At 37.2% G+C, this 25417-nt stretch overlaps 1 protein-coding gene across 1 annotated transcript in view; it reads right to left on the reverse strand.

Annotated features, from left to right (window-relative positions):
* ADAMTS20 (ADAM metallopeptidase with thrombospondin type 1 motif, 20) overlaps nt 1-25417 on the reverse strand; it is a 158918-nt gene that overhangs the window by 74684 nt on the left and 58817 nt on the right. Inside the window, exons 11-22 of the mRNA XM_004694783.2 lie at nt 23462-23566; nt 19091-19236; nt 17286-17467; nt 17052-17188; nt 14665-14782; nt 12152-12247; nt 10940-11106; nt 10227-10356; nt 4590-4716; nt 2067-2277; nt 1782-1946; nt 1126-1290 (exon numbers count right to left, since the gene is read on the reverse strand). Of these exons, the coding sequence (XP_004694840.1) occupies nt 1126-1290; nt 1782-1946; nt 2067-2277; nt 4590-4716; nt 10227-10356; nt 10940-11106; nt 12152-12247; nt 14665-14782; nt 17052-17188; nt 17286-17467; nt 19091-19236; nt 23462-23566 (1749 nt within the window). The remainder of the gene's footprint in view (nt 1-1125; nt 1291-1781; nt 1947-2066; nt 2278-4589; nt 4717-10226; nt 10357-10939; nt 11107-12151; nt 12248-14664; nt 14783-17051; nt 17189-17285; nt 17468-19090; nt 19237-23461; nt 23567-25417) is intronic.

The following is a 25417-nucleotide window of genomic DNA, read 5'->3' on the forward strand; positions in this document are numbered from 1 at the left end:
TTTTTTTTTTTTTAATGCACACAAGAACTGGGGTGTAGGTAGGGGGGTAAGAGGGATTCCCAAAGACAAAGTGGGGAACAGAACCAGTGGATTGCTGAGGGGAACAGCAGGCCACATTGGAGAGGTCTGCTACACCAAGTGTGTCAGCTCCCCGGCCAGGGATCAAATCCAAGCCATGCCTGTGATAGTGCCCAGTCTTAACCCCTAGGAGGCCTTCCAGCTGCCTATTTAGCAAACTTCTCTAAAATACCTATACTAATTAAAGTAAAAAGAATAACTTAGAAAATAATTTTTTTTACAGTTTAAACAAAGCAAGATGAAAGCTATAATGTATTTGTGGGAATGTAAGTTGGCACAGCCAGTCTGAAAAGCAGTCTGGAGATTCCTCAAAAAAAATTGAGACTGGGAACATTATACCATAGCCAGCCTACTGCTGAGTACTTCTCTGAAGAATATGAAGATGCTAACTTAAAGAGTGAACCCCAGGCTCATCGCAGCGTTATTCACAATGGCCAAAAGCCAGCAACAACCTCAGTGCCTGCTGATTAGAGCAGTAGATGAAGAGTGTATACATACATACACACACACACAGCAATACTGCTCACTTATACAAAAAAAAAAAAGATGAAATCCGGCCATTGGTGACAAGATGGATCAATCTAGAGGGCATTATGCGAAGTGAAGTCAGTCAGATGGAAAAAGAAATGCCACTGGTGTGGTAAAGAAACAAAACAAAAGCAAATAAGGACAAAATGGTTGTTACCAGAAGAGTAAAGAGGTGATGAATGGAGACTAAATATGGGGGGGGGGGCAAACATCATATAGTATATACATATATTGCTGTATAAGTCTGCACACCTGAAATCTAGATATTGTTTTATATCAATGTTACTTTAATCTTAAAAATGTAAATTCAAGAGCAATACTTACATAATTGTCACAGCAACAACATTAGCAGTACCAACAATATTTAATAGATAAAGACTTGTGTTTATTTCAGGGGTATTTTTCCAATAAACCAACTAAAATTTAGCTATATTCATTAAGAGAATGAATATACCATAACTTTAACACTATTATTCTGAAAATACAGACTAATCAGAAAAGCTCTAATCCTATACTCACGGAGCCCCATGGTCCTACTTGCCAGGAAGCACATGTCTGAAGCTCACATGGTCTCAGAGACTCAGGTTTGGTGCTTGGATTACAGAAGCTGTCACTCAAATGATCTTCATCTAGTTGACACCATATTTGCCTCTGCTGTGTTCCTTTTCCACATGTAGTAAGACACTGTAAGAAAGAACTAACCATTATTTATCTTCAGTATCAATTAGCCCAGGCCACTTACAAAATGAAATCATTATCAACTTGGTGAAAGTTATTTACAAAATGATGGAATAAATCTAAATATTTTTTTAATAAACTTTAAAAAAAGATTTATGTATGCACACAAGAACTGGGGTATAGGCCAGTGGTAACAGCCATGAGAGGATTCCCCAGGGACAGAGTAGGGGGCAGAACAGGAGGAACTACTGAAATCCATAGCTGAGGGGACCAGCAGGGAAGACAGGAGAGATCAGTTGCACCATCTGGGTAAGCTCCCTGGCTGGGACTGAACTCGTGCCTCAGTGGTTGGAGATAGTTTGACAGCACTGAGACTTTAACCCCTGCACCGTCAGGGAGGCCCAAATGTAAATACTTTTAAATTATATAAAGCCACAGATCACAAAGCTTTCCTACACAGCATTATAACAGTTCTAAGCCTTGTATGTTACTGTTACCTCACTCCACTCACTAGCAGCCCAACTGGGACAAGGGAATTCATTGCAGTCCTCTCTTGTCACTTGAGGAAGCCCTTGACATTCTCTGTCAGCAAGACGGTGGCCAAAGTTATCAATACAGTAAAATTCTCGGGACCTTTCCCCTCCTCCACAACTTCTGGAACACTGATTTTTAAATGACAAATGGAAAGAAAATATATTTCAAAATGTATTTTAGAATGAGGTAAAATTTCATCAGAAAAAAAAATGGGGCTATTTTTGTTGAAGCACATTTTTTATTTGTACCTGAGACCACCCTAAATAATGCCATCTTGGTAAGACACAGTCCCCATGACAAAGTTCTCGGGTGGGAGGTTTCAGCTGGTCCCCACAGAAGTGGTCCTCCACCGGAACAGTCTGCCCTTTATGAATGGAATACTTCATGCAGCGGACGTCCAAGGACCTGTATCCTTGACCACAGTGAGATGAACATTCACTTTTGCCAGTGATGTGCCATCTAAGAAGAAAGGTATTAGTAAACTCACAAGACATGCCAAATAATGCAACATAATGGGGCTGTCAGAAAACTCACAACATATGTTTTCTAAGTTTTCTATTTAAAAGTGCATCATGACTATTCCGATAACCCAATGTAACTGGATTCAGAGAATGTCATACAATTAAATTTTTAAAAATTTTGTTAGCAGCATCTGCACAGTTAGCTCAGTTGGTAGAGCATGAGACTCCAAAATTATGTTAGAGTTGATAAACAAGTCAACTGAAAATATTTAAACTGCCTCTGAATTAGAGGGGGAAAGTCCTGAGCTACCAGATAGCCCAAACATTTATTTCTTAGATGAGAATACAAGGTTTAGGTGCCCCTCTGGTGGCACAGGGGTTAAAGTCTAGCAAGCTATCTCCAACCTTAGCTGCATGAATTCAATCCCAGGGCCAGGAGGCTGACCCACATAGGGTGCAACAGACATATCCTGTCTTGCCCTCTACTCCTCTTAGCAGTGGATTTCAATAGATCCACCTATTCTGCTTCCCACTCTGTCTCTGGTGAATCCGCTTATGCACCACACCTCTGGCCTAGACCCCAGTTCTTGTATGCATAAATAAATAAAAATAAATCTTTTTTAAAAAATGAGGATCAGAGATACTGTACATTTGAATGGAAAAGGTGCTTAGTTCTTTTTGTCAGAAATCTTACTTTCTTATGAATCTAACATCCTCCCCGGATCTATACAAATAGAACTAATTTAGTAGTGGCTGGTGACAAAGAGCCAGCACTGTACTCACTGATGGCAACCTTGCATTTGTTGAGGACTGAGGTTAAGGAACCCCAGGCTTCCCTCAACTGGTCTAGATGAGAATTACTCAATTACTTCGTGGCAGATTTAAACTGTGACAAGTACATATGACTTCTTATCAAGGATCTTTCCCTATGAAATGTCCAACAGGATTTTGATTTATGGTGAGAATCTGATTATCTCAATAAAGATAAAGATCTGACTACCTCAATAAATAAGTGGGAAACTAGATTTCTGTAAAGTATACCAGAATCTTGTTAAATCACATCATCGAACTTTAGACATGTTCTCGGGAAATATTTTTACACTGATTTTAGTCAAATTATCCCAACCATAGTCAAGCAATCAAATTCCAACAAGACGGAGTTCGTGGAGTTCATTTCCACTGTTTGTTGCTCCACTGCAATGCAATGCAGTCAATTTACAAAGTTTTACTACTGGGTGCTTGCTCTATGTCCTCAAACAGCATCATAAATACAGAGATTTTCTTTTAATTTACATATTTTACATAGGCGTGAGGGGATTCACCAGAGACAGAGGGGGAAGCAGAACAGGCAGACTGAAATACACTGCTGAGGGGAGTAGTGGGCGGGTCAGGAGAGGTCTGCCACGCCATGTGGGTCACTTTGCTGGCCAGGAACCAAACTCCTGCCTCAGTGGCTTTGGATAGCTTCGTAATACTGTGCTTTACCCTATTGAGCCACCAGGGAGAGCCCTCTTCCCACGTTTCAGCCCCACTCTCTTTCCCTCCCCTGCAGCATGTCTTGACTTATAATTGCCTACTTAGTTTTGTCTTTTGACTTTTTTTCCTGACCCCTTTTCTGGTTCCCCTATAGTCTTCCTATAAGTGAAACCATTTGATATTTTTCTTTTTCCTTCTGACTTATTTCACTGAGCATCATCCTCTCCAGTTCCATCCATGCTGCTGCAAATGGCATGAGATTCTTTTCCTTGCTGACTGTGGTGTTAACTGACTACCTTCACGGGGTTACTATAGCTTTAGTCTCAGACACATTTCAAAGAAGTGGAATGATAAATTTAAGTCAGAGATAAAAACTTCCCTGTCATGAGCTAGAAACTTATTCCTTAATGTTTAATGGACAAATACTAACAAATTGTCAGAGAACTCAAGCTACTGATTCTTTAATATACAAACTTAGGAGTCAGTTCAACAGAATTGTATTACAAAATTTATTGTTTTATATCTTTAAACCATGGCTTTTCAAATTAAGTTTACCTATATTTTACAGATATATGTTTCCATTTCCTATAGAAAATAAAAGCCTATCTATTGGCATTCAGCAAACAGTATGAATGAAAAATCAAACCACTTACTGAATTTCACAATAAATTAGTGAGTCTGAAATTCATTAATGGCAGAGACAAAGGCCTGACATTAATTACATGTCTGTTTTGTGCCAAGCCCTGCACTTGATGTTTTGTATTTTATATTACTTATCCACTTTAATCTAGTTAGATAATGCACTGGTTACAGTACACATTATCTCTCTTTTACCTTAGTTCACAGTCTATATTGCACTTTTCAGTCACAAACACTGGAAGAGATAGGTGGCTGCATCTTTGATCGGACACCACCATCTGATCACTCTTGCGGATGCAGGTAATTTTTCTTCCATGGAGACCTTGGTCAAAGTCAAATGAAATTTTAAAATCAAAGGAAAATTCATATAATCAGATGTTCCATAGTTATTTGATTCTGCTAATAGCCCAAAAGATTCAGTTAAACTGGCAAAAACACAGCACACGGGTAGGTTCATATAGTAATCTTGTCAAGCAGGACTTTGTCATAAACTGAATCCTGGGAGATTAGGAAGTTTGCTTAGTGAGAGACACATGAAAGTAGGGCAGTATGGATGGGAATGAAATTCATGGCAATTAGAAGGGGAGAATAGAGTGGTCTGGATGATGCTGATGTACACAGTACAATGAATGACTGTTCCCCTTTTTTCCCTGTAAGACCCACACAACTCTGTTTGCTGCATTGTGACACTGCCTTCAAGCTGTATCAGCCATCCCACATAAGGGGATGATACCTCTTCATCAGCTGTAAGCAGAAGCTCTAAAAGTCACTGCATGCTTCTGCCTCCTTTCTTTCCCTTTTTCTCTGTCTCCAAAAAAAGTCTTTCCTGGATGAGGCTGTCTTTAAAGTCTGGAATCATGAATGAAAAAGCCATAGAGGGGCAATAAGATAATGGTGGCTATCATAGTGTCAGGTAGAGGTGTTTCAGAGCAACCCCAATGTGAAATGGGGTGGGCTGACTGTGGGTCCTTACCCACAGGCTTACAAGGGACTTATAATGAGACTCAACTGCAGGCACACACAAAAGGTTATTAAAGGGTTTATTTACAAAGAAGAAATGAAGAAGGGAATAACTCAGAAAGAAAGAAAGTTTGTGAATGCGTCCTACCAGCATTGCTGAGGTAGAACACCAATGTATGACGAAGGCCAGAAGAAAACCAAGGGTCTCCATGGCCCACATGTCTGGTTATAAACCAAGCCTGACTGCTTAATTCCACCCTCAATTCCCAGCAATCCTCCCTTCAATGCTGATGGCATTATGGGATTTGAAGTTCTTGGTATCTTGGATCTCTTTGGCTGGGGCTGGCGTGTGGTCCATAAAACCTTGTGTGGAGTTTGTTCAGGACAAACTCCGCAACAGAGGGAAGCATTTTTAGAATAGTGAAAAGATTTTGTTTGATACTGTCATAGTGGATATATGTTGAAACACATTTGTGAAATCCCATGCAATCTATAACACAAAGAATGAAGCCTAATGCAAATTGTGAACTTTATTTAATTAACAATAATGTAGCAGTGGTACCAAATGTGCTACACGAATGCAAGATGATAGGAACAGAAAAATGTGGAGAAGGGAATGTTCTGTACTTCCAATTTTTCTATAAATGTAAAACTTCTCTAAAAATAAAGTCTATTAATATTTTAAAATGACAAGGCTACGATATCAAGCTGAAGAAGTGTCATAACCAATTTGCAGTCAAAACATAGTAGGAGAAAGAAATTTTTGTTCAAAGTTTAGAAGAAATAAATTCTTATTCAGAGAGATTTTGGCAGTCAGATGCTACATAACCACAGTGAAGGCAAGCTAAAAGTGGTTATATAATGAGCAAGGGAACTTGGAACTATGTATTTTCTGCAATGAGGCAATAAAATTTTAAGCAGTCAGTGATGTGATCAAATTTCTATTTGGTCAACTGTATCTCCAGTTGGCTAAAATGAACATATATTTTTACCTTCCTAAATATCTTCCTCCCTAAATACCTTCTGAAATAACCAAAAGGAAAATTGAAAAGGCATAAACCTGAAGTACAAAAAGGACTAAAGAAACAGAGCAGGCAGGAAAATAAATCTCGAATATGGAAACAGCAACTTAAACAACCAAGAAAGTTGAAACCTAAGCCTGTGGAGTGGGAAAGTGAATTGAAACAAATCATTCCTGGCACAGAATCCAAGAACAACTCCCCACAGGGTGAGTGTGAGAGGGGAAGGCTGAGGAGATGGTGAACAAACCAGAAAGTATTTACAAAAAGCAATCAGCCTCCAGCCCTTACACACTGAATGTGAGCCACATATGTAAATTTCCTATCACATTGATGCCATTTTACCCAGCAATTCCACTCCTGTGGATCTACCCAGAGAACACAAAAAAATTAATTCAAAAGGATACCTACACTCCTATGTTTATTGCAGCACTATTTATAATAGGTAAGACTTGGAAACAACTCAAATGACCAAAAATAGATGATGTGATACATATACACAATGGAATACTGTTCAGTGATTAAAAAAAAGACAAACATGCCATTTACATCCACATGGATGGAGATAGAAAAGATTATCCTCAGTGAAATAAATCTGAAGGAAGAAGGGAAATATCAGATGGTTTCACTTATAGGAGGAATATAGGGAAACCAAATAAGGGATCAGGGGGAAAAATAATATTTATTAAAAAAATCAATTGAACAAAACAAGCAGAAATTATAATTAACACATTTTGCAGGGAAAGGGGAAGGGAGAAGATATAAATCATGAAGAAAGAGCACAAGGGACTGACGAAATTCAATGGGGACTAAATCTGATATAAAACATAAACAAATAAAGAAATTATTTTAAAAAAAGGTGAAATTAGTACTACTATTTAGACCAAAATATCCAAAATATGATCATTTCAATGTGATAGCAAATATATCAAAATTGATGAAATATTTTATATTACTTTTTTAAACTGTCTTCAATATCCATTCTGTATTTAATACTTAGAGCAAGTTTCTACAGACTAGATAAATGTGGCAGTAGCTACCACTGAACAGCTCTAGAAAAAGTGAATTTAAAGGGATACACACTAAGGAAAGTTGAGGAAGCACTGCAAAAAATTGGATGATTCTGTAAAAGCTTCCACATTAAATGATAAGATACATACTCACCAGGTTCTCCATTTCCCACTGGTTCCACATCAATTTATATTACTTTCTAGTCTCCCCACTCACCAGCAGAAGATGGGAGAATTCCTCTTGGGAGACTCTTCAGTCCCAAAGATAAAGGGACAATGACAGTTGAGGCTCCCTGCCATAGGACACATAGAAGTGACCCAAATACTCATAAGCAGGCACCTGTTTGCTTTGTGTGAGCTATATGGAACTTTCAAGTTGCGGCTTAGTATTTCTTAAATATTAAAAAAGCAAAGATCAGCAGACACTTTAGGAAGCCACTAACACAAGAGACCAGAATAAACAAAAATAAAATATAATTATGATGAAATAGGTATGTCAGGGAACAGAAGAAAGCTTAAAGATGATAATCAATATCCCCATAACACATAATGAAAGATACTGCAGCCATGAAACAAAAGCTACATGTTGAGAAGCAGCATTAAAATAACAACCTAAACTGAAACAAGAAATTAGAAAATAATTTAAGAGTCTAGGAAGTCACACAACCAAACAAAAACCTCAGAAAGGGAGAATATTTAATATCAGCAAATTATTCAAGAAATAATGCAGTGAAATTTCTCAAGCCAAAGGATATACATAACCAAATTGGCATGGCATCCAAATTTCCTAATAGAGATGAAAGAAACACCCACATCAAGGCACAATGTTCTGAAATTTCACACCTCTTTAATTAAACAATCCTCAAACTTCCAGAAAAGAAAGTGTTACATACAAGTGCAGGAAATCAGACAAAACTTTCAATATTCTAAAGGAAAATAATCTAAGTTAGAATTTCACACTAGTCTTAACTACTGATCAAGTGTGAAGTTAGGGAGGGTCATTTTCTTTTCCAAGAAAAATGATAGGGCCTACCCACTGGGGAAAGAAATAAAAAAGATTAATAGTTAGGGTTTATTATAATAGGGCACCCAACAGTTAAGAAAGTTGAAGAGCAATTCCAGTATAATAATGATGGGCAACTCAAGATAATAACCATATCGCAGGTCCAGAAAAGCAATTCAAAATAGAGCAAGAGAAAAAAAAAGAGCCAACAGATGAAGAAAAGGGAAGAAAAACCAAAACTGATAGATTAAACAATGTCCTTGGAAACAACATAAAGACAATTTTTTTTTTTTTATAAAGACAAATTTTTTAGTTGTCACTTTGGGAACAGAGAGCTTTCAGTACACACACACACACAAACAAACAAATAAACAAATGACACTGAGGGGACTTAACTTTAGAGAAACCAAAATGGTACTCAAAAAGGGGCAATATAATCATATTACACTGTGTAGAGAAGCCCACCCTGAATGGATGCTTAAGATACTTCTTGTCTCCCCACCCTTCTCACCATACCTTGTCCAGCTTTCCCGTGGGGTCTGCTTGGTGGGTTCCCACATTTTAGGTAAGGTGACCATCTACTCACTTGTTCATTGGTTTCTAGTTCCCCAATTTATTAACACAGAACAGCTTCCCACTCACTGTTGATAAGCTGGTCCTGGTTCCCAAAACCCACATTCTCTTCTGGAAAGTCTATCTGGAGTCTTTTTGTCAAAATGAATTTCTCTGTCTATTATTCTGGTTGCTTCCATTGATACCATTTATCCAGTCAGCCTTGCATACCTACTGCAGCCTCCTTCCTGAGATACTGTCCAACAGGAATGCCTGGGCCTTAGAGCCAAGTCCCGATACCATGGGCCAAGTCTAGCCTTTTACTGAATGGAATGACACCATCTATTTAGCACCTTGAGATAAGTTTATTTGACTGTGGCTCAGATTCCCACTGAGTGGCCACTGCACTGACCACTCTTGTTCTCTTAGCTCACCAACACAATGTGCTGAGCACCCTCTCTTCTGATCTTCTGTTGCCCAGGTTCCCAAATCTTTTCCCCAGTTCCTATAAGCACAGCTTTTCCACTCTCTCAGCCCTCTCTCTCTTCCACCTTCATCTGTTCATAGACTGTTCCGTCAACCTTTTTATGATCATCTCTATGCACATCCGTAGCTTTATACTTAGCACTTGAAATTAGGGTAATTTGCTCATGTACTCTCTTTTGTGCACTAGACTTTAACACTCATAAGCAGAATCAGGCTCTTAGTTTGAAACAAAGTAGTCCCCCAATAATTTTTTACTGATTGGAACATAATATAGTACAATTAAATATCTCAGACTAGAAGTCTGATCAAAGACTCCAGTTTTCTCATTTTCTTTACTGTTGCTGCCTGCTTTTCCATTTCCCACTAAGGTCCTCTCAGTGATCCATGCCATCAGGACAAATTATTTTATGGAATGGGGAATAAAAGAATCAAAAAATGTTTGATACTCTAACACCATAAGGGAAAGGTTGCTGGGAATGTGTTTGAAGGGGAGGAGTCAGGAAGACAGATATTTCACTGGGAAATAATAAGGTGTTTGAGAAACTTACTATATTGTGAGCAAGAGAATGAGTATGTGAAAGAGAAGGTGCAGTATGGAGCTGCCGAGGACAGAATAAGTGAGACTGTTAACACAAGAAAGATATAATGAGTTGGGAGAAAGGTAGGAAGGTAAAAAAAGCCAGAAAAACTTCGCATGCCTCTGTGTGTTTAGAAAGTAGGGCGGATTCTGGAAGGCAGATTATAAAATACCCCAAATGACACCAGTATGCACAGACTTCATCTTTTCATTTCATCCCCATACCTTGACACATTTTGGTACAGTCTTGCCACGGGCCATATGGGTCCCACATGAACAGGTCACTCTTCTCTTCCATAGGGATGTTAAAGGAATAACGCACATCAGGGTTGTATAAATTACCCACACACAAAACCTCAAAAATATGAAGGAGTGAACAATTAATTCAGCAAATATACATTCTGTCTTTTAAAAATTCTATTGAAGTAACTTGGGTTTATTTCTTCATGCAGGTTTCATATATAATTAAACTAGTGAGTCAACTGCATATGGGCTACATTTAAGTTCACCATTCAAAGACCTAGATGATGTCAAGGGGGGTTAGTGAAACAACAACTAAGGTTTGCTACTAAGCCCGTGTGGAACAAAACAATATTCGTGATCCCTGGACAGAGTATTTTATTTCTAGCATCTCCCTTACTGCTTGAGGAAAGGAGTCCGAGGAATTTAACTGATTTCCATTTACTATTTTGTCTTCATGGGGAAACACTGGTTTGTTATCATATGTGTTACTTTACATTTACTTTTTTTTTTCTTGAAGAGACAGTAGATTGTAATGCTTCAGATGTTTTAGACATATAACTTCCCACCTTGACATATAAAAAATGACAGTACCAATGGTCTAGTTCACTTTTATATTTAATAATAAGTGCAAAGAAATTATCCATCATAGTTCTATGAGTCAAAGCAAGTTTTATTAGCAAGTCTAGAGAATTTACCTGCAAAATAAGTTCATCTTCCAGTCGATCAGTACTATTAATTCTTTCAATCGAGTTGTTTGAGCCACTATATTCAAAAATAGCTCCTTGAATGTTGATTTCCTTTTTTGACATACTTACAACAAAATTTCCATTCAGAAGAAAATTCCCTTGAGTGTCAGATAATGCTGTAAAAGGATAGTGCACATGAAATAGTAAAGTCAATCAAGAGCACAGAAAATACTTAAATCTTTAAAATATAATTCCTTAATAGAAGTTAAAGAATGTAACTAAAACTAGTAGTAAGGTAGTAAACTTTATTTTATTGTAATGTAATTTTGCAGAGGCAGCACTGCATAAAATGAATAATCCTATAGTATTTGATACATTTATAGTAGTTACAACACTGTACAACTACCACCTCTACCTAGTTCTAAAATGTTTCCATCACCCCAAGGGGAAACTTCTTATGAAGCAAAGTACAATCCTGAAAAATTTTGTTCATTATAAACTCAGATTTCCAGTTATAAGCATCTATTCCTAGGGGGGGATATTCCACATTTCATTACTGTGAACAGGGCACTCTTCCATCAGCTCTATGCCACTACCTACTACAGCTTGATGAATTACAGCAGACTTTAAGGTGTTTCTCAGACAAAAGGAAAAGGTTTGTAAAACATTTTTTTTTGTCTGTTTGTTTTGGGGTTACATGAAAGTCTTTAAACCTAAAGCTAGCTTCTAGAAATTAATAATATAAACAGAGCCTATATTCTAGAAATAGTTAAATGACAATATACTGTGATTTTTTCATTAACAGTCAAAAATATAAAAGCTTAGCTCTCTTTGCTAGATCTTTAAAAAACTGTATTTAAATGCTTTTACTACAAATGATTTAAAAAATTCAGTTCCAAAATGGTCAATGATTAATTTTAGATAAAAAATAAATTATTCCAAATCTACGAACTACTTGCAATTGAATATCATCTTTGGTTATATCTTATGGGAAAAGTCTTAAAAGTACTATTCAGAATCTTGTTAGACATTTTTTAAAAAATATGTTAGCACAAGAAGGAAACATGTATAGGGAACCAGATGGCTTAAACTTAGTAGGAACTGAAATTGCATGTTTGTTCAAGGGGTTCTTCTTGCCTTCCAAGAATTTACATCACCCACAGACCTCCATGAAATTAGACACAAACTACATATTGGCTGCTGTTTACTAGAAATGCTTACCAAGGTAATTGTCATCTTCTGGTTTTCCTGAGTAGCTGTGCTGAAGAATATCAATGTTTGTTGCTCCTGTGGGAATCTTTACAACGACATTATAACCTACAATATAATTGTATACATATTAAGTTCAACAAAAAGCAAATGGTCCACAGACAGTTACTGCAGAATAGTTGAAAAGCTGAAAAACATAGAATAGTTTTATTTTATCTTTTAAAAATGACACAGTGCCGGCCCTCCCTGGTGGCGCAGCGGGTTAAAGCACAGCACTAAGAAGCCTAAGCCACTTCCGCATGAGTTCAATCCCCGACTGCCCCAGAGGAGATCCACATGGCTTGGCAGACCTCTTCTGACCCGCCCGCTGCTCCCCTCAGCAGTGTACTTCGTAGATCTGCCTGTTCTGCTCCCCACTCTGTCCCTGGTGAATCCTCTCACCCTCCGCATCTCTGGCCTGTACCCCAGTTCTGTCTGAATAAATAAATCTTTAAAAAAAAAAATGACACGGTGCCTATTTATTTTTAATAAATTCCTTACACAAAATTCTAGGATTAAGAAAAAGTTGTGGTGGTCTATAAGCACAGAGTTGGGGATAAAGTACAATCTTTCTTAATTTCTTGTCTGTATTTTTTTTTAGTTATGGAATTCTTAATATGAAATGAAAATGAAGCTAGTGTTTTAGTCCCTTAGATATTTAAAACATGTTAATTTTTAATCTTAACTAATACTTTTTAATTTTATATTTTGTAATGGGGAAAAATACATAATTTAAATGTCGTAAGAAACTCCTGAGTTACTAGAATAGTTAGCCCTTTGCTATATGTGTACAGAAAAACTCAGTGAACAGAAAAAACAATCACTATTAATAAGAAACATGTTTTCTGAAGCTTTTAGTGTATAGTATAAACAGAAATCTATTTCACATAACTTCTACAAGTCTACTAACCAATGTCATGATGAAAATAAAAAGTTAGCTTTAGAAAAATGAAAATATTATTTCCATTTTGTGAGCATTGCTGAAAAGATGAGGAAACTCTCTATAAAGTATGTATTACATGAATAATTTTCCCCAAACTAAAAACAGGCATATAACATAGTGATCCAAAAACTCTCAGGTTTCAGTAACATTTAACTTTGTTCTAATGAAATTATTCTAAGTTTTCCTTTTTCCATATTTATTAGCATTGTTCCCTTCTATTTAAAAAATTCAAAAAGGAACTGTATTTTTTCTTATGTAGTAATATTTATAAATATGGAAAGAATATATGAAAAGTGAACTTTAAAAGAACTTATTTTGCAACCCTGATATGAAATTACCTTGAAGGTTTTTAGAGCAGCTTTATTTACAGCTCTTTAAAGAAATTCATTACAAATATAAGGTGATGAATATTTGATGATTTTGCACATACTATGCTATATTTGTTATTAGAGGCTATCAATCACAAAAATTATTTTAATTCATAATTTGCCTCACTACAAGATGTAGCTCCAATCCTTATGCCTTGCCTATTATATTTCTTTAAGGAAGCAATTTCTAGGTGTTGCAAAGGTGACATAACAAACACTACCACCAGGGGGCAGTATTTCACACAGTCTTCGCAAATGAACTTTATCTGCTAACTGATCAAATCATACTACAATTCTAGAAAGATTAAATATTTGATTCTAACTCAGTATGCATGGTTTCATACAGTAAAAACAAGTCTCTGTAATACGGATAAATATGTGCCACTGGCTATAATGGATTGAATGTGTAGCTCTTGGGAAATAATGACAAGTAGAAAAATAATATTTTAAATCACTTGATAATTAAGAATGATAGCCATCAACAAATTATGAACTACACCATACTTTTCACACTGATAGAAATATAAATATCACTTTATTCAAACTGATTTCATTGAAGCAATTAATATAACTGAACATGTGAACATAATTTAAAACTGAACAACAGGACTCTAAAAAATGCATGATTGTTGATCAAGGAAGGCTGAAAAAATGCTTTCTGAGAAAATTTTAAAATGGAAAATATCTGCCATATCATTTTTATAACAATTTTTAAGAAATATTAAATCATGGTCAAATATCAATTCATATCAAGCCAAGCCAAAATCAAATTTCCAATCAACATATAAATTAGTGATTTCATTCCTTAGCTTTGATAATTTTCAATAAGCCGACCATATCAAAAGATAAAAGAATTTCAAAGGATGAAAAATATTTCAAGTTTCCAGGAAAAAATTATAAATATATACATTACAGACTACAGGAACAAATAAAATACTTCACTCATTAGCGGGAACTATTAACAAATCTTGTCAAAGAGCAGTGAATTTACTCTAGTATACTTTACATGTGGTAGATAATTTAATTTTTGTATTTAGGAAGTTCTTTAGCAATCATTTTGAACTATGGCGTTGAACTTTAGAGAAGTAAAAATAGTAAGTCATTGCTATTATACCTTCATGATATAATCCATCAAGGCAAACGAAAGGGAAAGCAGAAAGAAACATGCAGCTCACCATAATGAGCGCTACTGAAGACACCTGCCATGGTCCTGCACGAAGAGTTGTCCCCGCCACATACTCCACATTTGTCTCTCTTGGCCTTAGAGTTCAGCACATGGTCACAGCCAGCTTGCTTCAAGACAGAATAATGGCAATCAATACTTAAAAATAACTAAGGATAATAGGACATTTGATACTAAGTATCTTTTCAGTATATCTATTAACTTTGTAGTACATGAATATATTCACACATCTGTTGACCTGGATGAACAGACAGTGCTTTTCCTATATTAAATTGTATGGGATGTCATTTGTAAGGTAGATTTCCAGATGTTCAGATTTAAAACCTTGGAGGTGAGGCTTATGAATCTGCATTTTAGCAAACATTGACAGTGAATCTTATACTCATTATCATTTGGAACACACACTTTAGTTTGGGAGGTAGAAAAAGTGGGCTAGAAGTATGGGGGGAGGAGGGGTGAGAGGACTCACCAGAGACAGAGGAGCAGAACAGGCAGATGAACTAAAATAAACTGCTGAGGGGAGCAGCAGAGACAGGAGACGTCTACTGTACCCTTATGTGGGTCAACATCTTAGCCGGGGGTCAAACTCAGGCCTTATTGGTAATAGTTCTGAGACTTAACCCCAACGCAATCATGGAGGCCCTGAGACTCACACTTTAAGTAAATATAACTCAAGGAGACAAAATGTAACACACTCCAAAAAGGTCTTTTACCTTTCATTTTTAAACTCAAGACTTTAAAACTCTGGGAATAAATTGAACACATTTGAAAGAAAAAAATTCTTCAAAATTAATATCCAGCATAATAAATGGCATCTAATAAAGGCAAATTAGTAAAAGGTGAAATTAAATATCACTTGTCTTAGGGATTTGAAAGAATAGCGCGACTCTTCTCCATGTAGACAACATCTCTTAATAAGCTGCAATAACCGTTTTTGTTCTTTAAAATATGCCTCTAAATTTAATCAGAAAAATAAGACAATTTTGGTTTTCTTCATGATGAATTTTCTTCTACATAAGGCAATTATTTTCAATATAAAAATGTCAACCAATTATCTTCTTAACATAGCGTTCATCCATATATCGTGATAATTTTCGTATTTGTTCATTTGGCTGTTTAGATAAAACAGATTTTTCAGATCACTGAGTACCCCTTTTCTAAGTACTTACATGACTTCCAATGTGCATGCTAAGTTTTTTTTTGAATTCTCATTAATGCTTTGGATGTAAGGCCCTTTAATCACGTAAGTAACATAATAGCTGGTTATAGAGTACTATTAAGTTTCCCCTTAACCAAAGGAGTAAATTCAGAAAGCTTAATTTGCATTCTTCATTCAGCATTCACTATCCCACTCTCACACTCACCAAGTATTTTTAAGATTGCCATCTGCAAAGTGAGTGCTTTAATTCAGGGTCTCATCTGTTTTCACCCAGCATACTAATAGATGGCCCATCTAAGTCCAATCTTTTTCTAACCCAGTACACTGTTAAAATCTTCAGAATTACAAATAATGTTCAATTCCAAATCCTTCCAGAGAACTTCAAGGATTCTTTTTTCCAGGAAAAAAAAAAAGGCATGTAATAACCATCAGCTCCATCTTTGGTTCCTTCCTTCCTCCCTCTTTCTAAAACCTACTCATCCTCAACTAATTCAAATCTCACACCATCCATGGGCATTCTCTGAATGTTTTATAACCGCCACATAAAATCATATCCTGTGCCACTCAGAGCACTGCAATCTGACTGCAACACACCTACCCAACAAATCTGTGACACACCTACCCAACAAATCTGTGACTGTAAGGCAGGGACGCTACTGCATCCTTTCAACCAGGTGACTAGAGCAGTATCTGACATCCAGCAGGTACTTAGTAAATGCTACTTGAATGCACACAGGAAATAAGAGACAAGGCAGGAAGGATGCTTCTCGAATCACTCTTAAGACAGAGAATTGCCTAGTTATAAGGACACCCTGTAGGCAGTATGAGCTCACCAAAGTCTGCTACACTGGAATTCACAAGAATACATTCTGGATCCTCCTAGCATCCTAGGAGTTGAGTCTTAGCACTACTGGCCAAAGTTTGATTCCTGGCCAGGGCACTGACCATATTGGGTGCAGCAGACCTCTCGTCTCTCTTGCTGCTCAGCACAGCGTTTCAGTTGATCCATCTGTTCTGTTCCCCACTCTGTCTCTAGGGAATCCTCCCACACACCCATCTCCCACCCTTCTGGTCTACACCCTAGTTCTTCTACAAAGACACACACACAAAAAAATAAATAAATAAAGATGATACATTCTGAAGTAACAGAAGGAATATTTGAATAAAGAGAGGAAAAATATCATTCTCAAAGTCACTTTAAATATAATATATTTAGTTACCCGACACAAGCCTTGAACACAGATGTCATTGGTTTCAGTTCCGCAAGGAGTACCATCAGCAACCCTATCCTTCAATTGGTAGAAGTTAGTGGTTCCAGCAACCCGACAGTAGAGTTTGCAGCGATCTTTTATGGCAACTGTAACAATACATCAAAGGTTGGTTGTACAAGGAATGGCTGCATGTCCCTAGGTCTCAAAGAATTCTTGCAACAAACAGAATATTAGAGCACTTACTGCCACTGTACTTGGGGAGCCACCTCACATTAGGGGAAAGGCCACTGATGTTGAAATGTTCACCATCAAAGTCAGAGCACTGCTTCTCGCGAAAGTCTTGCTTGCCTTTTGGACATGAATCAGTGTTACATGACCGAAATTTCATCCTGCGGCCCACACAGAACTTTCCTCCGTTTCTTGGCCTAGTCAAATTCATTATATTTTGAAGCACATCAGTACAATATTTTTCTGCCATTTACTTCCAAATCTACTCCATTCTTTTCCAGGATCTGGTAACCAGTGATGTCCCACTAATGTTTTGTTTAATTGGTTTGTTTTTAACAAATGTAACAGGATACTTAAACTGGTCTGAGACTAGCAAATGTGGAAATGCCATCTTACGGTGGACACAGTGGCCTTCAGGGCAGAAATGATTTCCTAGTCACAATTAGACTAGCAAGGAATCAATCGATGATGGGGATTTGTTTTACAACTTCAAATCTGAGACAGAAAGAGCACACAGGATTATGGTGATAGTACCTCGGTGAAGGGGTGGTGGGAAGTGCATGGGAATTACAGCTGAGATGAAAAAATACACAAAATGAAGAAAGGTGTAAAAAATATGTATGTGAAATAAGTTTTTTAAAAAAGAAAACTTCAAAAAAGCAAAAACACTGAGTCAAAGCAGACAACAGAGGGAAATAATACCATCTTGCATAATAAAAAAATCTTCATGCACATTTGTAGTATATATATCCTACCTGCCAGCTTAAAGAGTTTCATTGCCAATTATATCATCTATCTCTTTATGTCAGGGATTATATCAAAATATATACAGAGTTTCATTGTCAATTACTTCATCTATCTCATTATTTCTGGAAAAACTATTTGTGTCAACATTTCTGACAGATGAAGACTTCTAGGCTCTACCCACAACATGGTAGAAGTTTGAGGTTCTGACCAGCCTCTCCCCTAATCCTGTTAGAGGGATTAGAAAAATTACTTCCAGCAGCTGGATATAGATGATTTTTTAGCTGCAACTAAAATCCCCTACAACAGGAACACACTATATTCTGCTCATAGTAAACTTCAGCAGGTCATGCCTGGTGATAAGGGATTGACTTATGGATATTTTAACATAAGGTTGGTGGCTTACTATGGGGAAGAACAGGAAGAAGGTAAGAAGGTTGTCACTAGGGCAGGGCAACTGGAAAAAAATGGGGCAGGTATGAACAGTGTGGATCACAACCATGCAGGGGAATTTTTTTATTGGAAAGGAATAAAACTCTATGCCCATGTAGGTATTGGAATAGTATATGTATAGGTGCACAGAATATGGCTATAGCAGTGAGGGTGAAGGAGACCCTGAATCTTTTGTTCCTGGGACTCAGAGGGAGAGAACTATGTGTACCACAGAGAAGATGGCAAAGAGACTGGATCCTGCTGTGTGGAATCTGTGAGAAATGGAGAGTATTAGCTCTGGAGAGCAAGTGGAGTCAAGCAGAAGCAGCAGTCATTTTTACACAGGAATACCCTCCCTTGCACAATAGGACTGTCATGGAGGGTCTTTGCATTTCAGCACCCCTCCCTCCTTCATTAGCTACCAAGTAAAGGAGGAGACAAAAAAACAAAGGCACAGCGGCCTGGGTAGAGAAATTCACGGAGCCAGCACATATGCCTAGGAGACAAGCATTGAGCACAAGATGGGAAAGCTCAAAAGACACGAATAAAATTGATGTTTACTTTTTGGTGATTTGCAATAATCTTAATTTACAGTTCTATTTTTTAAAAAAGACATACTTGGAATAAAAAAAAAAAAGACATACTTGGGACGATTACAGAGCCTGGTTGTGCTTCTGATGCCACCTCCACATGTTCTGGAACAAGAGCTGTAAGGTCCCCACGGTCCCCATTCTCCATCCACAGGGCGTGTTTCCATCTCCTTGCTGACACACAGCCCGTGGTGGCAATGCTGCAAAACCAGCACAGAAGACACGATTCTTGTGCATCAAAACAGAACATCACAGTAAGCATAATTGCAGCGTAACAATCAATAGAACACAACATGTACAATTCAAAACAAAATGCTATTAATTCAGAAAACTGATTGTATTTGACACCACTTTAGAAACATTTTCTGAGTACCTACTGAGCAATTATAAGATCTATGAATTTCAAAAAGCTAGATTTTCTGTTAAGAGCTAGTTTTGGTGGTGGAGGGAAGATTTATGGGGAAAACTAAGAGTGAAATGAAAATTATTTTTTAAAACAAGCAAATAAATATTCCATTGATACAGCATGTGAAGATATCACACTCCTGTTGGAGACTCTGTCCCCAATCACGGATTATTGGGGGGCAAAACAGGCAGGGTCTCAAGATGGGAGTGTCGTGGGCGAATGGAGATTTCTAGAAAAGGGGGAAAAAGGAGAAAAGGGGAGCAGGCAGGAGGAAGACAAGGGAATCAGGAATAGGAGTTCAGTGTAAGTCTTCTGGCTCTGCCTTCAGCAGTTTATTTTATACATTTCAAGCAAGCAGTGGGATGACATTAGCATATGAAATGGGCTGAGATCACGATCACCTTTTTTCTTAGTCTGGGGTCCTTTTGACCTTTAGTTGAGAATATAACATTTTTTAAATCAATATATCAAGGTTAAATCAGGTACCTGGATTCACAAAGTTTAAGACTAATATTACTATATTTACCACAGTGAAGATTAACCAAAATAAAGTCCTTTAAACCTTATCTACTACTTAAAGGCTTTCATTTTCATTCAGACATCCTAGGGGGTAAAGAAAGTGAGGGCAGGAAGAGGAAATTTTTTTAAATCAAATTACAGTAAAGTTCTTTTGAAAACCAGTTAGAAAGTTTAAGGGAATTTCCTTGAAGTCTAGTGGTAGAAAACTTAATTAGCTCTGAATAGGAGACATGGGTTAATTTCCTTATCTAAAGACAAGATAGTAGAATCCTGAAAAAACAATTAGAAAGCTTAAGAGAATTCCTTTAAAGTCTACACAGTAGAAAACCTGATTAGCTCTGAATAGGGGACTTGGGTGAATTTCCATATCTAAAGTTTAGATAGCAGAAAGTTTGAGTGGTTCTTTAGAAACTGAATAGAAGACCACGTGGGGTAGTAGAGTGATGAGACTTGGGTTCTCCTCAGTCCAGGCAGTAAAAGAAAATATTCCAGTACTCCCTTAATATTGACTTTGCTATAACAGCCAACTGCTTTTATTAATCAGCCAATTTTAAGATCACTTTTGACTTCAAGAGAAATGTCTCGCCCTGGTGTAGTGCTTGTCTATCTGGGCCAGGCAGTGCCTTATGTGGCTAAGGCAATCCAATTGTAAGCTGAAGGTTGTTCAGAATATTTTAATATTATGATTAAACAAAAAAGGAAGGTCATAACATAAGTTAGCATGGAAATTCTGATTTTTCAGAGCACTTCCGTCTCTATCCGGAATATGTCAGTCGATAGAGGTTGCATAGCTTGTGTCACTCTCCCATTATCTGTGCTAATTTTCTACTCCATCTCATCCAAAGTGGCATAATCACTTTGTTTCTTACTTTGATCAAGAAAGTGGGAACTTACAGAAAAATCTGCCCACAACCTCCCAACACCCCTTCTCCCTCCCCCAGAGCATTTGTGTCCTGTACTCCTCCTCCTCCTTGGCCTGGAGTAACTATGAAAAATGCACGACCCCGCTGTGTACTTGATATGCTCATCCCTTCTCACTACTTCAAACATCACCCCAGTGATTCGCATTTCTCCTGCCTCTTTACCATTCCTGTCTCCTCTCCAGGAAAGCAGAGAAAAAAGTGGTTTACATTTCTCTGATGCTGGTTTAGGAACTAGCTGCCATCGGTCTGTGAGGATGTGGTCAGTGTGTTAGTGAATTCTTGTCCTGTGCCACAAAAACTGAGGGCATGGGCCACAAGGAGTAAGTATTAAAGATTATTTAGTGATAGGAAAGAAGTCAGCTCCCTACAGAGGCAAGGAGTGGGAATCCAAAAACAGGTACCTCAGAAATGCTCATTTCTAAGATCTTTTAGACCAAATAAAGCACATTAAAGGGCCTCAATCTATTGAATACCTGAGGGGAGGTAGCTTGGTAATTAACCCACAGGTTACTAAAATGCAGGAAGCTTGTTGAGATCAGCACTCAGCCCAAAATGAGGGTTCATCACCCCTTCCCACTTGATTTTTCCCTAACAAGCATTTTGGGAGGGGGTTCTCCTACTCATAGATATAAGACCTATAAATTCTCATTTTTCTGTATTTTTTCCTTTGTGACCTTTCATTCTCCGTGGGGCCTCTGCCCTGTCTACCTGGCCAGAATCTCTCTCAGAGATGAATACAAAAATGTAGAGTAACCATTCAGAAGCTATACAGGATTCTGACCAAGGAAATTTTTATTTACAAACATTAACAATTTAAAATCATCTTAAATTGCTTTATTTTTAACTGTGGTAGAGCATACATTATATCAAATTTACTATCAGCTATTTTTAAGGGTATAGATGGGTGACATTAAGTGTAATCATTATACCATCCTTCCACAGAACTTTTTTCATTCTTCCCAAACTGGAACTCTGTACCCATTAAACAACTCCCACTTGCTCCTCTTCTCAACACATCTTTCTATGGGTTCGTGTATCTAGATATATTGTTAACTTCTGTCATCATATAGTCTTTACTGTTTTTAGACTAATTTCATGTAACATAATGTCCTCAATGTCCACACACATTATAACATGTGTCAAAATTTCCTTTCTTTTAAGGCTGAATATTGCATTGAAAAAAATCATGTTTATGCTCAAACTGAATTAAGTTCTGTTCAATGAATTATTAATAGTATGCCTCTTGATAACTGTAAATATAGCAATCATTATTTTAGCTACATGCAATCATCACATCCAGGGTATATAATTATTGGAAAATTTTCTAAGGCAAGGATTAAGGCCCAACCTGAGAATTGAAATCAGGTGAGTATTCTGGAGCAAGTCTACCTCATAGGCTAATATCAGCATTATCAAGATTGAAACTCAAGATTTTTTTCTACTCACCCTCACAAATGCCAACCCCATTCCACACCCCCCCCCAAAAAAGTCACTAAGTTACTATGATTGGTAACAAAGAGAAAACCAAGTTCTTCTAATAATTGTTATCTTCAAAAATACAAACTTTTAAAAATTAAATAGCAAATTAAAAAATCCAGTTTGACCTTAAATCTATTAACTGACAGCTACTAGAATGTTGATGCTAAAATAAAAAAAAAGTATCCTGAGTGCTAGACCATTTCGATGAGTACTTCAGTTACTGTAAAAACTTCAGACAATAAATCAATTCATTTTTGATGCAATATTCATGGAAAAGTGAATCAAGCGAAAACCAGTAGCTGGTACAAATATTTCAATGATGCAATGGTTAGAAAGATACAAATTCAGGCAGTGAACTGATGTTACCTAATGTGAAGTCAACAAAATGACAGCAGTAGTCAACTCACTACCAAAGAAACCTTCCTTGACAGTGTGGTATTTCAGAGGTGTCTAAGAGATGAAACTTAGGCAGTGCCCATAGCACAAGCCACTAAGGACAAAAGAAGCTGACTTCATGAAAGGGCACCAAGTACACTGGCCTTCACCCTCACGCATGTTTCATTATCACAATGGACCCCATCTCTCACCATCATACTGGCAAATGTAGGTGAATCTCTGGTGTTAGAATGATAAAGATATGATATCACAAACAGCTTATTGTAGAGGTATAACGCATTTTAATACTTTTAGAAACAATAAAAATCTAAACAGATCACAAAACTTTCAATTATGGTTGACTGAATGTTAGGCAAGGTAATGTAGGCAATCCATCTTGAATTTGGGTTTTTTACTGAATATTAGGAATTCTATGTCTATACTCATTTTTAATGACAAGACTAATTACATAGTGAGATTACTAAAAACCCATATATTTAGTTGTTTAATAACTACAGAGAATTTTAATCTTCATCTGCTTGATCTTGAAAAGGAATAAAATTAAAGATGTAACTCACTGACAAGATACTATTCACATAGGCAGTGACATTAATTCAACTGGCAGGAAACAAGCTGGCAGGGAGTCATGAAGCATGCTGAAACGCAGAACTATTCCATCGGTGGACTATCTTGATGCCCGACTCACCCTTGGAGGAAACCTACCATCCCAGGGCCACAGCTGGTCCCATCTGCCAGCGGCATGTGCTGAGTGCGACAGCCCTTGTGGACGCCCTCCGCGCTCGTGCACCAGAGACGTCTGCACTGCTTCTGCAGAGTGACAAAGGTGGTGGGCAGGCGTGAAAACTATGCTACAGCACCAGACCAACTCCATATAATATATATAGGGTTCCTAAGTCCAGCCTGGCTTCCCAAACAAAGCCAGAAATAATCCGTAGAAATCTTTTCAAGGTTCTAGCTATCAATTTTCTTCTAAGAACATAAAACAGCAGTCTTTCATTTTGAAAAACTTTGGGATAGTCATCCTACCTTTAACAATGAGAGAGAAATCAGAATGGAAATACTTAAAGTTATGTGAGATCTTTGTTTCTCTTTTTAAGATAGTTTCTAAAAGGCTTTTTGTTAGTTAATGTTATTCACAAAGTTTCCAAAAGCCCCTTTTGATCCAATACTATGAATAATGTGCATAAAAATACTGTATAATGTATACTGGCTTCCTCTTTTGTGGATATAATGCAGACTTTCAACTTCTGAACAAAGACTTCTAAGCTGAAAATCCACTGAGTTGCACAGGAACTATAAGTAATTTCTTCCTTTCTCTGAATTTAAATTCAGAGTTTACTTAGTGTTTAAATCAGATAGGAAAGAAATGCATCTTTTATAATAAACAGTTATAAAGTAAATCTTCCAATATACTAAATGTCTAAAGGCTTATTAAAATTCAGGATTATAAATTTAATATTTTCTAAAGATTTATTTTTGTTCATTTATGCATACAAAAACTGGGGTGTTGGCTAGAGGTACCAGGGATAAGAGGACTCACCAAGAGAAAGAGTGGGAAGCAGAACAGGTGGATCTACTGAAATACACTGCTGAGAGGAGTAGCTGGTCAGACAGGAGAGCTTCACCAAGAAGGTCAGTTCTCTGACCGAGGGTCAAACTCAGGAAGAGGTGGATGGCAATAGTGTAATGACAGTGCTGAAACTTAACCTGACAGTGCTGAAACTTAACCGCTATAACACCAGGGAGGCCGTAGACATTTAAGATTTTAAGAGTGATAGTCACTGTGGTTTTTATATCACTGTGCTCATTGTTTAATAACTTTCATTCTGGCCCTCCCTGGTGGCACAGCAGGTTAAAGCGCAGCACTGAGAAACTAAAGCCACTTCCTCATGAGTTCGATTCCCGCCTGCCCTGGAGGTGACCACATGGCATGGCAGACCTCTCCTGACCCGCCCACTGCTCCCCTCGGCAGTGTACTTTGTTGATCTGCCTGTTCAGCTCCCCATTCTGTCTCTGGTGAATCCTCTCACCCTCTGCATCTCTGGCCTGTACCCCAGTTCTGTATGCACAAATAAATAAATCTTCAAAAAAATTTTTTTTCATTCATTCATTCAACATTCAGTAGTTTTTATTATGTGGCATGATTATGTGGAAAATATTGAACTAAACACTGGGAATATACCTATATTTAAAGGTATAAATGAAGTTGCATTCCTAGCTTAAAGCTATGGAGCTGTAGTAAACAAATGGCAAACTTTTGTCCAGGGATAGAGAAAGGAATGACTACTCTACCTGGGAAAACAGGGCATGGATGCACCCAAACAATGACATTTACCCAAACTCAATCCTAAATCTACCGCCAAATAAACAAAATCATGATTAAAGATTTAGCAAGCAAGCTAAATCAGCTATTTCACTAAAAATTTAAAGTTTCTAACTTGTGAAAAATCCTGAAAGTAAGTCATAGAGTAAAAAAGAAAACCTAAGAAAAACTCAACAATATACCCCAACTTTTATATCTTTGGATTCAAATATATGTGTGTTAAAATATAGTATACATTGGATTCCTGGGGCCATTCACAAGGGCTCATTATCAAAACATTTATAGTCTTCCCCGCCCATGCCCAAATTAATATTCTTTGAAAAGACTAATTGAAT

This window comes from Condylura cristata, unplaced genomic scaffold, assembly GCF_000260355.1.
Source record: "Condylura cristata isolate star-nosed mole 26May11 unplaced genomic scaffold, ConCri1.0 scaffold00047, whole genome shotgun sequence".
In the NCBI taxonomy this organism is placed as follows: Eukaryota; Metazoa; Chordata; class Mammalia; order Eulipotyphla; family Talpidae; genus Condylura; species Condylura cristata.